This window comes from Ostrinia nubilalis, chromosome 15, assembly GCF_963855985.1.
Source record: "Ostrinia nubilalis chromosome 15, ilOstNubi1.1, whole genome shotgun sequence".
NCBI lineage: Eukaryota > Metazoa > Arthropoda > Insecta > Lepidoptera > Crambidae > Ostrinia > Ostrinia nubilalis.
In genome coordinates, this window is record NC_087102.1 from 13,607,221 (window position 1) to 13,620,213 (window position 12,993).

At 37.7% G+C, this 12,993-nt stretch overlaps 1 protein-coding gene across 1 annotated transcript in view; it reads left to right on the forward strand.

Moving 5' to 3' along the window:
* The window catches only part of LOC135078993 (phosphatidylinositol 3,4,5-trisphosphate 3-phosphatase and dual-specificity protein phosphatase PTEN), a 66,061-nt gene that overhangs the window by 29,712 nt on the left and 23,356 nt on the right, over positions 1-12,993 (forward strand). The window contains exon 3 of the mRNA XM_063973607.1: positions 10,451-10,592. Within this exon, the coding sequence (XP_063829677.1) occupies positions 10,451-10,592 (142 nt within the window). The remainder of the gene's footprint in view (positions 1-10,450; positions 10,593-12,993) is intronic.

A 12,993-nucleotide genomic window follows, 5' to 3' on the forward strand; every position in this document is an offset into this window, starting at 1 on the left:
CCTTTTGCTAAGAAGGCACTGTTTGCCTTCGTAATTGCCTAAAATTTATGTTCTCTTGAATCTATTAAGTGTGCAGGAGTGGCAGTAGTACATTTTTTTAATGATTATGCGTAAAATTGTTGCAACTTACAATATGTAACATTTGTTATCAAAATAAATACGTTATATCAGATTTCATAATCCAACAGAGACCTACTCGTAGTTGTACAGTCGACAGTAAATAAAGCTGCCGAAAAATTACACATGTCATGTCTTTATTGATTATAATAATATGAACCTCATGCCAAAGAAACTTCTCAAACATTTTGACAGGTATTATTTTAATTTGCATAAGGACTGTATTGTCTATTTTCATTTTAGTGAAATCAATGAGGTAGTCCACTTAGAGCACTCGCCCGAATAGTACCCAGCACCCAGGTGCTGTTGGTGGATCGGGCTGAAATTTGGATGTTACGAAAGGATTTTACGAAACTCCACCCCTAAGGCCCTTTTGGCCCATGGTACGTAGCTTTCACATGTTCCGGCGTAATTAATCCGGCATGCCCATACACTTCACGACCGGGTACCCGGCGCCGCACAGTAGTTTGATTTTAAAAAAAGGTGGACATACGATCGAAAGTCATAATTTCACCGAAACAAAAATTGTTTTGGATAGCATTTTGAATGCTGATCAACATTTGTCATTATGCATTTTTCGATAAAACGAGCCTTTCATGCTTAAAAAAAATATGACAAGAAAATTTGTATGGAGAAAAATCTTTTTTATTTTTTTTCTGGCTACTGTTGCAAACTGTAGCGGTCAAACCTTATGTAGTCGTAAGTACCTATGGTGCCTAACATTACTACATAAATACTTTTTGCGGGCACGCGCGGCCAAGCGAGTAATGGACATGCAAAATTTTAAATATTTTTATTTATTCATTATTGATTTTAATGCACTTAAAGTAATTATTAATAGATAAATATACTTAGTCTAACTTACTACAGCCCCCTATTACCTCATTTCACGCTAAAACCTTTCAAACTAGAACCTAAGTTTGTAGGTACTAGGTAGTCTAAAGTTGTTTTTATTGTCATTATAATATTCACTACTGGTCTACTGGTTATCGTGTAAGATATATTAGGTAGATATCAACCCTTTACCTAGGTATATACCTACTTCTTGGCACTTCTAATACCGACATACATGATTAAAAAAAGTCTTCAAGCAAGAACCCTTGACTTCAAGTTTTTTAACTTTCTAGAGTATAGTCCTGAATAGATCCTTAAATCATTTTGACTGTCATAATCGATTACAGTAGGTAGCGGAACTGTAATTTCCAGTTCTTCTGTTGAATAGTCTTATACTTTCGCAAAAATATTCTTTTTATTTGGCACCTTTAAAGAGGTGTAAGTTTCTTTCCCTTCGTCTAAAAAGATAACGTACATAACACCTTTATAAGTAGCCTCAAACATAAAGCATAAAGCATACCTTTACCCACTTTACCCAATCATCGAACTGAGAAAAATCTGAAATCCGACATTTATCACCTTCTTCCATTCATGTCTTCAATTATTATCTTCGTTCGAAAACAATCAAAAAAAGATATTTTAGCCTATTCGCTTATTTTGATCAGAGTGTTTAAAATAATCAAAGTCACTCACATACTTACTTTTTCCGAAAGAATCCAATAGGCAGGTTTGCAGTACACCAAAATGTTATCACATTATCTGCACCATGTAACAGCAGTTTTTGGGTACGTTAGCTGGCATATAAAACTATAGGAGAGGTGTACATAATGGATCTGCAATAATGTGTGGCAATACGGCTCGGAAACGTGGCCTCTCAATAAATAAGCTCAAAATTGCACAACGTGCTATGGATAGGGCTATGCTCGGTGTTTCTTTACAAGATCGAATCAGAAATGAGGAGGAGATCCGTAAACGAACCAAAGTCGTTGACATAGCCCAACGGATTAGCAAGCTAAAGTGACAATGGGCAGGGCACATAGTACGCAGAAATAATGGCCGATGGGGCAGCAAGGTTCTGGAGTGGAGGCCACGTACCGGAAAGCGCAGCGTAGGACGTCCATCCACAAGGTGGACCGACGACCTCATAAAGGTAGCAGGAAGGCGCTGGATGCAGGGCACCACCAAGCGACCATTGTGGAAATCATTGGGGGAGGCCTATGTTCAGCAGTGGACGTTCTATGGTTGAAATGATGATGGATGATGAATAATGTGTAGAAGAGGGTTACGGATATTTCCATTTATGATGGAATTATTTGACTAACTGAATGGCGAGCCATAAAAATGTATTTTTTACTATGTGGTTTGAAACCCTTACTGAACCCACTACCTACTATAATCGATTATGACAGTCAAAATGATTTAAGGATCTATTCAGGACTACTCTAGAAAGTTAATAAACTTGAAGTCAAGGGTTCTTGCTTGAAGACTTTTTTTAATCATGTATGTCGGTATTATAAGTGCCAAGAAGTAGGTATATACCCAGGTAAAGGGTTGATATCTACCTAATCTATCTTACACGATAACCAGTAGACCAGTAGTGAATATTATAATGACAATAAAAACAACTTAGACTACCTAGTACCTACAAACTTAGGTTCTAGTTTGAAAGGTTTTAGCGTGAAATGAGGTAATAGGGGGCTGTAGTAAGTTAGACTAAGTATATTTATCTATTAATAATTACTTTAAGTGCATTAAAATCAATAATGAATAAATAAAATATTTAACATTTTGCATGTCCATTACTCGCTTGGCCGCGCGTGCCCGCAAAAAGTATTTATGTAGTAATGTTAGGCACCATAGGTACTTACGACTACATAAGGTTTGGCCGCTACAGTTTGCAACAGTAGCCAGAAAAAAAATAAAAAAGATTTTTCTCCATACAAATTTTCTTGTCATATTTTTTTAAGCATGAAAGGCTCGTTTTATCAAAAAATGCATAATGACAAATGTTAATCAGCATTCAAAATCCTATCCAAAACAATTTTTGTTTCGGTGAAATTATGACTTTCAATCGTATGTCCACCTATTTTTAAAATCAAACTACTGTGCGCCGGTTAGCCGGCAACCGGGACGTGTGAAAAGGGCCTAAGGGGGTAAAACGGGATCCAAGCGTACGAAGTCGCGGACGGCCGCTAGTTTTTTTAATACGTAAGGGGTTTCAAGATTTCAATCCAATGGCCAAGCTCTACATTTTGTAATAGCTAGCTATGCTGTCGACTATACTATACATAGCAAACATTTCATTCGCATGCAAAAAATGACCTTTTGCGATGTAACGAGGAAGTCCTATGGAGTTATCGGGACTCCGTCTCCCGATAATGCCGTCTGCGCAAATAGCGAAGCGCTAACTGCGATAAGTGCTCGCTATTTACTTTGCCGCCTAACAACACAACACAATACAAATATTAGAAAATGTGAAAATGTATTTTTGCTACGGACAACATTGATATGACACGAGTACACTTCAGGATTCGACATACCTGCAAAATGGATCCTGAAATGTCGGATACATTCTAAGATACCCATATGACATGCAATAAATAATTTTAATTTGAAGATTTATTTTAATATTTCTAGCATATTTATGAATGCAGCATTGTGGTGTATTTTCTCTTGACCTTAAATAGGTATTATAAGATAAGATCTTACAGCTTCCTTCTAAATAAATATTATTAATTTATTAACATTGTTTTGAAATCTTACGCTTAGCTAATTTGACAGTTAAATCTGTTCTTGAGTGTATCTTCTTTCTTACTTGTGTGATTTCAGACACACAAAAAGATGTTTTACTCCTGAAGTAGATGTATGAATGCACTCTAAAATTACCATTCTGACTTTTATAATGAACATTGAACATAAAAAGTAAAGGTAATATCGTATTCTACACGTGCAAATCCGCGGTTAATAACTAGTTTCAAATGCTTCTGTACATCAATTCTTGCATATTTGAGAGTTGCCGATACTGAAGACCTTCAGCCTAGCTTAGTGTGTTGGTACCTAACGCTGCATATTTCCTGTATGTCGCTTTGGCAGATAATATGAGTGACGCAGGCTTCGTGATAGTAATGAACACATAAGTAGACCGCACTGGCCTCCCGACCTCAAAACTGGATTAGGACACAATGTTACCAGTGTAGGCCCCAAAATAACTCTTGCTGTTTCTGGCCAAAATACTAATATCGTACAATATCTTCCGGAACTTCAAATAAACGGCACTAATAATCTTGTTAAAAGCCCTTTCCAAAAATCTCAATATTTTTCCAAAATGAAATTTCCCACGTCTCTTCCGAGACTGATCAAGTGCAATCCGCACTGCCCATAGGCAATCTCGTGGTGGACTATGGCATTATTACCCCACAATTAGGGTGAGGCCTTTGCCCAGCAGTGAAACGTATGGATAAAGGCCTACTTTGCCTTTTAGGAACATTTGAAGTTGTGACATGTCCTAGCTGGAATATCAAATATCTATTTGTTGTGTTTAGTAAGTAGTCACCAGTTATAATGTAGTTACTAGCTGTGTCTGTCTGGCAGTCTGCAATAGCTTCCTCTATTGTGCAATATGAACTAATCGCAGCTGGCCCCGCGATAAGCTGCACCTTATCTCGCCAGACATAAAGGTCGGAATTATGCGGGAAAGTTTATCTTCATTAATTCGCCATTGTTAGGGCTACCAAAAAGGATAGTTTTCTTTCTTTTTTCGTCGAAAATACATGAATTTGTATACCCACCAGCGGCAGGGGCAGCTACTGGGTTATGTGGTGTTCTCCCTGTTAGAAGGGCAGGGCCTGCCCACTAAAAACCTTTGCCAGAAGGGTCAGGGCCCTAGGGCCTAGGCCCTACCCACTAAAACTCGTTGCCCTCGGTAAGACATATGAGTCGGAAACGCAGGACATCACTATCGGCGTTTTACCTCAAGCATTCGTTCGTCCGCGTTCCCTGTTCGGCACCAAAAAAAACCCGAAGGATAGTTTGTGTATGTTACCCATCGTCTTTTGTTATTCTATGATCATAGATATGCCGGTGTCATAGGAAACATAGCGGTCAGTGTTTTATTTATAAATGTAGAAATGCATGAATATTTATTTTACACCAAGAAAAATGGGTGAAAAGAAAACAAAAAAAAAAAGATAAGTTTTTTTTTTCAAATCGCGTAAAAATTTCGTTTATCGCTAGCCTTCTTCCTTACAAGAACTTCCTTACTATTGACACATATTTCGGTTTTCTTTATAAATTAGCATTGTTCATCTAAATACGGGCATGTGTAGTTGCGTAAGTGTCATTTAACGTTGTCATCCGATAAGAGATAACGTTCCCACCTGAACACTGGTTGCACTGCTATCAGATTTTACACAGCGGTATCTGATCTTAATCTGATGCACTGGCGTTCAGGTGTTGCCAACCATCGTTATGAATAAAGTACAGAAGTTGTTTAGGAACTCGTAAAAGGCTTAATACTTTAAAGTTTGTAGTAGAGATGAAACGGATATCCGGTAGGCCGGATATCCGGCCTAAATTTACTATTCGGCCGGATACCGGATAGTAACTCACTATCCGGCCGGATACCGGATATTAAAAAACTATGACAATTTCCTATTAATAAAATGAAATACATTAATCTTTGAGGTAAATATCAATAGAATGGCTTATAATAAAGACAGCTTTTATTTAAAGTCCAAAAAGTTACAAAAAAGCCATGTTAAGGCCTTTCAAAAACGTAATTTCTTTTTCTGGGCTATTCACTCTAATGACGAATACATAAATAGGAAATAACTGTTTGTCGAAATATTGCCAAATAGAATAGGCAATATTTTTTCACTGATGGTCTGATGACATGATGCAGTTAAGACAGATTACGCAGCAAGTAAACTAATTTAATTTTCACTATTAAATCACACACGATGGCAACCGAAATCACCCGAGTTGATCTGCTCCCTAGACAAGTAGCAAAATCTAACATTCTATTCGGTCGGACGGATTCGATTTTCGAAAAGTGTGACTAGTCTAGTCTAGACTAGTCTAGACCCACTGATCACGTTCGAAACACCTGTGCGGCGCTAAACTCGTCACGAAATGTAACGAGACAATGAGCCAACTATCCGGCCGCCGGATATCCGGCTATCCGGCCTAACTTCTTCTTCTCAGTCGGTACACTCTTGTCAGAGTGGTCGTGGTCATCATTTTGAATCACTATTCAGAGTGATGTTCCTCGTAATACGGCGCCATTCCTCGCGGACTGCAGCTTTCCGGGTACTTTCGCTAATCGAGCACTTAGTTGCGGCCTTGATCTGGTCCGTCCATCTCATTGGTGATCTACCACGTGGTCTGGTGCCCTCAACTTTTCCCTGTACTACGAGACGCTCTATGGAGTCATTACTGCGCCGAGATACATGGCCGAAGAAGGTTAAAATGCGTGACCGAACCGTGGTTGATAGGCGCTGTCTGATGCCGAGTTCATTTAATATGGAGTCATTGGTACGAAACTCGGTCCACGATATTCCCAGCATCCGTCTCCAGCACCACATCTCCAATGCGTCAATCTTCTTCCTTTCGGTTTCACGAAGAGTCCATGTTTCCGACCGATATCCGGCCTAACAGCTGGCCGGATATCCGGTATCCGGCCAAACAACTATCCGTTTCATCTCTAGTTTGTAGTCTAAACTTGAGTCTAATTTGAGGGCAGCTTGTATGTTGGATGATGTTGATGACAATCACGGGACATTGTCAAAGAAGAGGAAATTGAACTGTTTTATGAAAGATCTCATAATTTAAAATTTTTTTTGGAAAGGGAATGTCTAAAACGAATTTGATATCACCTATCAATATTGCACAATTTTCTAATTTCATAGAGATAAGTAGGTATGTCGCGAATTTGAAAACTTGAGGTGTACATAAAATTGAATTAATTTTAAAAATAACTCTAAATTTAGTCCAGATTTGATAATCAAAGCAGTGGAATACCGATGTTTTGTAATCATCGGAAGCCGGGGGTGGCTTGCCATATCGCCAGTTAGCGCTATCAGTACAACCTAACTGTGTAGCAGTTCATCGGAAAACCAATCTGTCTAGGAAGCCTTACGAACGAGATTCATCGCCACTCAATTTGGGATAGACAATACAATCACACGAATTTCCAATAACCTTCTATGGATGCACTGCTTAATGTAATTTTGGTTTATCACAGAAACTTGCAATCAAAAACACTTAGTTTTCTATCAAACATGAAATATTAATTTCAGATTCCATGAAAATTCGGTAGCCATGGAAATTTTCATCCCTTATTTTAGACCAAGCTGTATCTAAATATATAAAAGGAGAAAGTGACTGACTGACATATCAACGCACAGCCTAAACGGCTAAACGTAGGCACTTGAAATTTGAAAGGGACGTAGCTTAGGTGCCGTAGAGGTGCACTAAGAAAGAAAAATTCCCGAAATTCCCACGGGAACGGGAATTAGCGGGAAAAAACATTTGTATGAAAAAATCTAAACCGCGTAAGATGAAGGGGGTAAAACGGGATACACGCGTACGAAGTCGCGGGCGGCCGCTAGTTTGTCTATAAAACGTAGCTAGCGTAGCCTGAGTCTTCTCATTAATAGACTCTCAAAATAGATTAATTTACCTCTGTTTGAAAATTCTTCAAACTCTTTCATTAGACAGACAGTTTTGCAATTATAATGTTAGTGTGGATATCGTTTATAATTTTATTACCCCTTTCAGTACCGAGTTTGATAAAATTAACGGTTCGTGCCATGTTTTACTGCCGTGATTGTTTGACACGAGTCTTTTTAACCAATTACAGCAGTTAAAATGATATATTGGTGTCCGAGACGTAACTTATCATTAGCGAGCTGTTAATTATTTTTTATTTTTTAAATTACGCCTATTAGGTAAAAGACATTTCGAGTTCCTTACCTAATGCAAACCAAACCTTTTTTGTACTGACCCAAGGTTAAGTTTTGGCCAAAGTGGCTTATTTTAGAATTAAACTTTACATGATAAAGGTCCCTATCAAAGTAAATAGAACTGCTGAAGCTGTTAATATCCTATTTAGATACATTTATTATCTCGAGGATGTTATTTGTATCAAAATATAAGTAAGTAATTGATTCCGCTAACGTATTTAGCTAATAAGAAACGTTCATCCAAGAATCCCAATTAGTGCTTCCTTTGAACAAGTTATTCTAAGACCCTTATGGTAAATGAAATAACTGTTTAGCCAGGCGGAAAAATTGGAGTGTCTGATATCCCAGATATTGTATGTACATAAATCAAATCAATTTCCACTTCAAAGGTTGCAAGATACAGAATGCATATGCGCGCAATGCCAATATTGGAACTTCTACACATAGTTTGTAGTATATCAAAAAGGTATGGCATACTCAAACGCAAAGCTAAATTCAATTTCAATTGTAACAAGTAGGTATTGGAACCAAGATACGATGTGCGATAAGTTATCTGCGAGCTTCTGGAAATATTATTACATATTTTAAAAAAGCTTCCTGAAACTTTTAAAGCTTTCTAATATCACGTCTACCATGAATACTTTGCACAATATTTTAATTCAATCAAGTTCCTTTTTCCTTTGATGCGGATTTCCACGTGCGTGAAAAAAAAACATGTAATAAATAATGAAATGCGGGCAACCCGCAAGCTGGGGGCTACTCCGAAAAAAGTGATCGGAAGTTTCGAATGCTGCCATCCCTCTCACGCATAGCGATATGCCAGCATGAGCAACGGTGACTTCGGAATAGTCCCCCAGATCCGCACGCGTGCCGAAATCCGCATCATAGGAAAAAGGCACCAACAGAACTTGCGTTTGTTTCTATGTGCTTTGAAAGTGGTATCATTATGAGTTGTGTTGCCATAATATTGCCCAACGGTGTTGCTAGGTGCTTTTGCATCAACATTTAAGACGTGATATCCCTTCGGTAATGATTATAGTGGCCAATTACGGAAATAACTTGTACAGTCACGTATTATGTGTTGGTTGGCAACGTTTGATATACGCAGATGATCTTTGTAAGGTTCTTATTATGGAGTAGAGAAGCAATCTCGTTGTATGCCGGAAAAGGTGATTAATTTTTGTTTTGGGTAGACATAATAATGATGTAAGTTGTTGCTATACAAATTGTCGTGTACTCTTAAATAAGGACTTGCTTTATGGAACAAAATATAACAATAAATAAGTTAATTGAGACTTGCCAAATTAAAAAAATATATTCTAGTTTTTTTTTGTTTTTCAAGTGATCGATTCCAATTCATAAGGAATTTATTTAAATGAGGAGTAATGCGCTAATGTATTTGGACTATTATTCAGTTTTTAATTCGAAAAAGTAGCGTTTTGGCCAATAACTACCAACTTTCTACATTTTTCATGTTACTGTATCGAATTAAATAAATTCATTAGAGTTTTTTTGCAAAAATTGTTTCGTGCGATGTTTCGTAGGCAGGTGGAGACTAATGTTCTCGGTTGGTGTGGAATTTCATGTACAGATCACATCAACCAGATACTTTAGCGTCTAATGTAGTTGAAATAGCTGTTATTTTACAACGAAGATGTACAGCTTGATGTGCTATCGGCTGCACATCTACAAATGAATTGGGGATATGTCTTGCGATTGCGACAGGCGATGATGGATGGCGATTGTGATCGATAACGAGATACCTAGTTCTAATGTCCTTTCAGATTCCCGCTGCATTTGTTTGATTCTTTGTTAATATCTTTTTAGGAGGTCTTTTTTATCTGTTTTGAGTTTGCTATGATTTACGGTGAATTTACAAAGTGCCTTGCTAAAATAGTACAATGAGTTGATAAAAAAAAGTGATTCACAGAAGCAGTTAACTAATGAATCGAATATTTTACTTTGTCTAAGCGAGTGCCTTCATTGGAGATTCAATACAACGAACTAGACCAGACTGATTGGCTGTTTAGGCGGTGTTATGAAATTAACACTAAATAATAGATTCGCGTCTGTTACTGGCAAGCAATTTCCCCAAAGTCTTAACCAATCACGTACTTGATATTATGTATTAACCTTAATTTATATCAGTTTTAGCGATACCTATAATGTCGGATGGGTTTAGGCAGTTTCTGTTCAATCTGAATCAATCATGTAGTTAACGAGTTCTGAATCAAATGCGCGGAGGTTATCCTTAACACTTACCATGCAGTGAAATGGCAGGCAGACCTCACTGTTCTTAGGTTTGCTCACTAACGGGACGATTCCCACCTCTCGTTCCCACCGCTGCAACTCCTGTGTAGCCAAGATCTACAGCTTGACCGTCAATAAAAACCCAACCAGTGAAGGTCAAGTTTGTTCTGCTTAGAAAGAACTAAAGAAGAAACGTTTATTCAATATCATCGACAATACATTTACATTACAACAATACTTAAAAATTGCTAAGAATTCTGACTGAATCTCCTTTCTCCTTCTTCCAGGTGGAAAGGTACGCGTTCGAAGACCACACGCCGCCCAATATGGAGCTGATCCAGCCGTTCTGCGAGGACGTGCACAAGTGGCTCAACGAGGACCCCAGAAACGTGGCCGCCGTACATTGTAAAGCTGGGAAGGGGAGGACTGGTAAGACCTTCACAGGAATATTAATCATCAGGTCATTTCTCCACTAAAGGAGTACGACCTTTAATTTAACAGAGGCTTATGAAGTTTAGCCTATACTCCCGTCGCTGACCAGACGCTAGACGGTTTGGGGAGGCAGGAATAGGTATCATTAGACCTGTGGGAATCTGGTCAGAAGAATGACTTGACTTGGATATCAACTGATACTGATGGCCCCAGATTACATCAAATCCGATTTATCCGATATCATTAATCAGTTTCATACAGCCTACTCAGTAAAAAGACCCATTGAAGTATATTAATTATGCTTTACATTTTTATTTCACTGTAAAGCTGTTTTTTTTTATTTTGGCGATTTTTATAGCAGAAATCTTTGAACAGTCAGTTTATCCTTTTGGCGATAACTGATATTTACTGGAATAAAAAAGAGTAAAGGTGCTACGTGACAGTTGTCAGGCAGATGGTATTTTATTGCGCTATTATTGTTGGAAAGCCATCTTGTAGATATGTAGTATAAAATTTCGTTTGTTCGTTTGAAGTAAAGTAAGCTTTAAGCACGTTATCAAGCTTTAAGCCTTAAAAAAGGTTATATTGGACCTAAGCCCATAAAACAGTTCCGGTTTTTACACTTGCCAAGTGCTAAGGAGACCCTAATAGTGAACCGATTTCGATGTATTCGGCATTCGAAATCTACACAGGCAAAATCCTCGGCAAAGAATAGTTCGATCGTCACAATACTCTTCTAGGTATGAACCACATAAGGTATGAATAAAATTATCTATAGTCAAGGTCTTTAAATGCTTTTCCATTGTGCCGTACGGTTCTGTTATGTCTTTGCCGTACACACATCAAAAGAATATTAAATAAGTTGCTCTGTATCAATATGTCGATCGTGAAATTTAACATAAAGGTCTTAGGGCGTACGTAACAAAGGTTAAGGTTGCATATTACACGCGCTGCCTTATTGCCTTTGACAGCGTCCATTGTCGCGCAAACAAAAAGGGCCCCAAACCCGAAAGTCGTAATTGCGAAATTTCTTTACGACGCATAATTGGTCGCATTACCATCGCCCGCTTTCACGCCAAAGTCGTAAATTTGGAAAAAAAAGACCTTTTCAAAGCGACTTTTTGTGGGCAGCCCTGAAGGGATATAAAAATAGGGTTGCGGTATGGAGGCCGAATCTAAAAAACGAGCGATTCTGCAAAACAGAAAGGGCCGATCGTTTCCTCCATAAAATTTCATATCCGTTAATTTTACATTCACTTTTTTTGTGACGAAAAAGGAAGTGGAATTGAACAAGCGTGTTTAATATCTTCATCAGGGAACATTCGTTTATTTGGCTGAGCATCCATATTTATGTCGACTAACAGCGTGCGGTATCTGCATTGAGATGTTTCTTTTTTACAAACTTCATATAAGTTGTTCTTTTTATAATAATATTAGTCGTGTTTTGTTTTGACCTATAGCCCTACGGCTTGATGAATTTTGATGTGATACATAGTTGTTTTCTTACTTTTTCGTATTATTTCATCTGTTAATACCCTGATGACAGTCTTTATGTGATGTCCGATATATCGCACCGAAAACACCTAATTATTATGCTTGTTATCAATCAGAATATGATATGACTTGAGTCAATTTTCATACAAGAAGTTTGGATAAACAAACTTTATTTCTATTTATTGAAAGGTCAAAAGATCACTTTTTTGTTCAATTATAACTTACAATGACATCAATTGACATGCGACATGACGATTGCCATAATGTGTGGGCGATTTGTTTGACCACAATTTAGAGTAATTTCAGCTAATGACTCCATCTTATACGATGATACAAGTCATCAACTTGTTAGTAACGTGAGCTCTCAAGTTGATTCCCGCTGGTAAAGATGTGTCATTAAATATCTCTCCTAATTGTAAACTCGGTATCTATCTCAATTTCTTTCAGTTGACATAAATATGTGTGTAAATGTTCAGTTGATTATACAACAAATTAGCTCTTATAACAATAGTAAAAGAGAAAAGAAGCCATCTCATCTGTCGTCTGAACACCGAATCACTGAATCCATTGTTGCGGCAATACAAATCACTGTAACATATGTCCATAAGAGCTAGTGGAGGACTTGGAGTTATAAAGTTGATTCAGATCGAATGTAATGAACTGCACTGCAGTGTATAATTATTAGGTCCGGTTTCCTCCAAAGCAGAGCGAATAGGTGATGTAGATATAACGAAATCTGATTGGTTATTCGGACGCATCTCCTTCCCTATCCTCTGGTGGAAACCGGGCTTTAGGATCGTATTTTGACCACTCAAGAATGGATTGCAACCTGTGATTGGTAATTGTCAATGAAAAGTTTTTTCTTTCAGTCTTTTACACAGGATATTACCCTTTATATTCACAA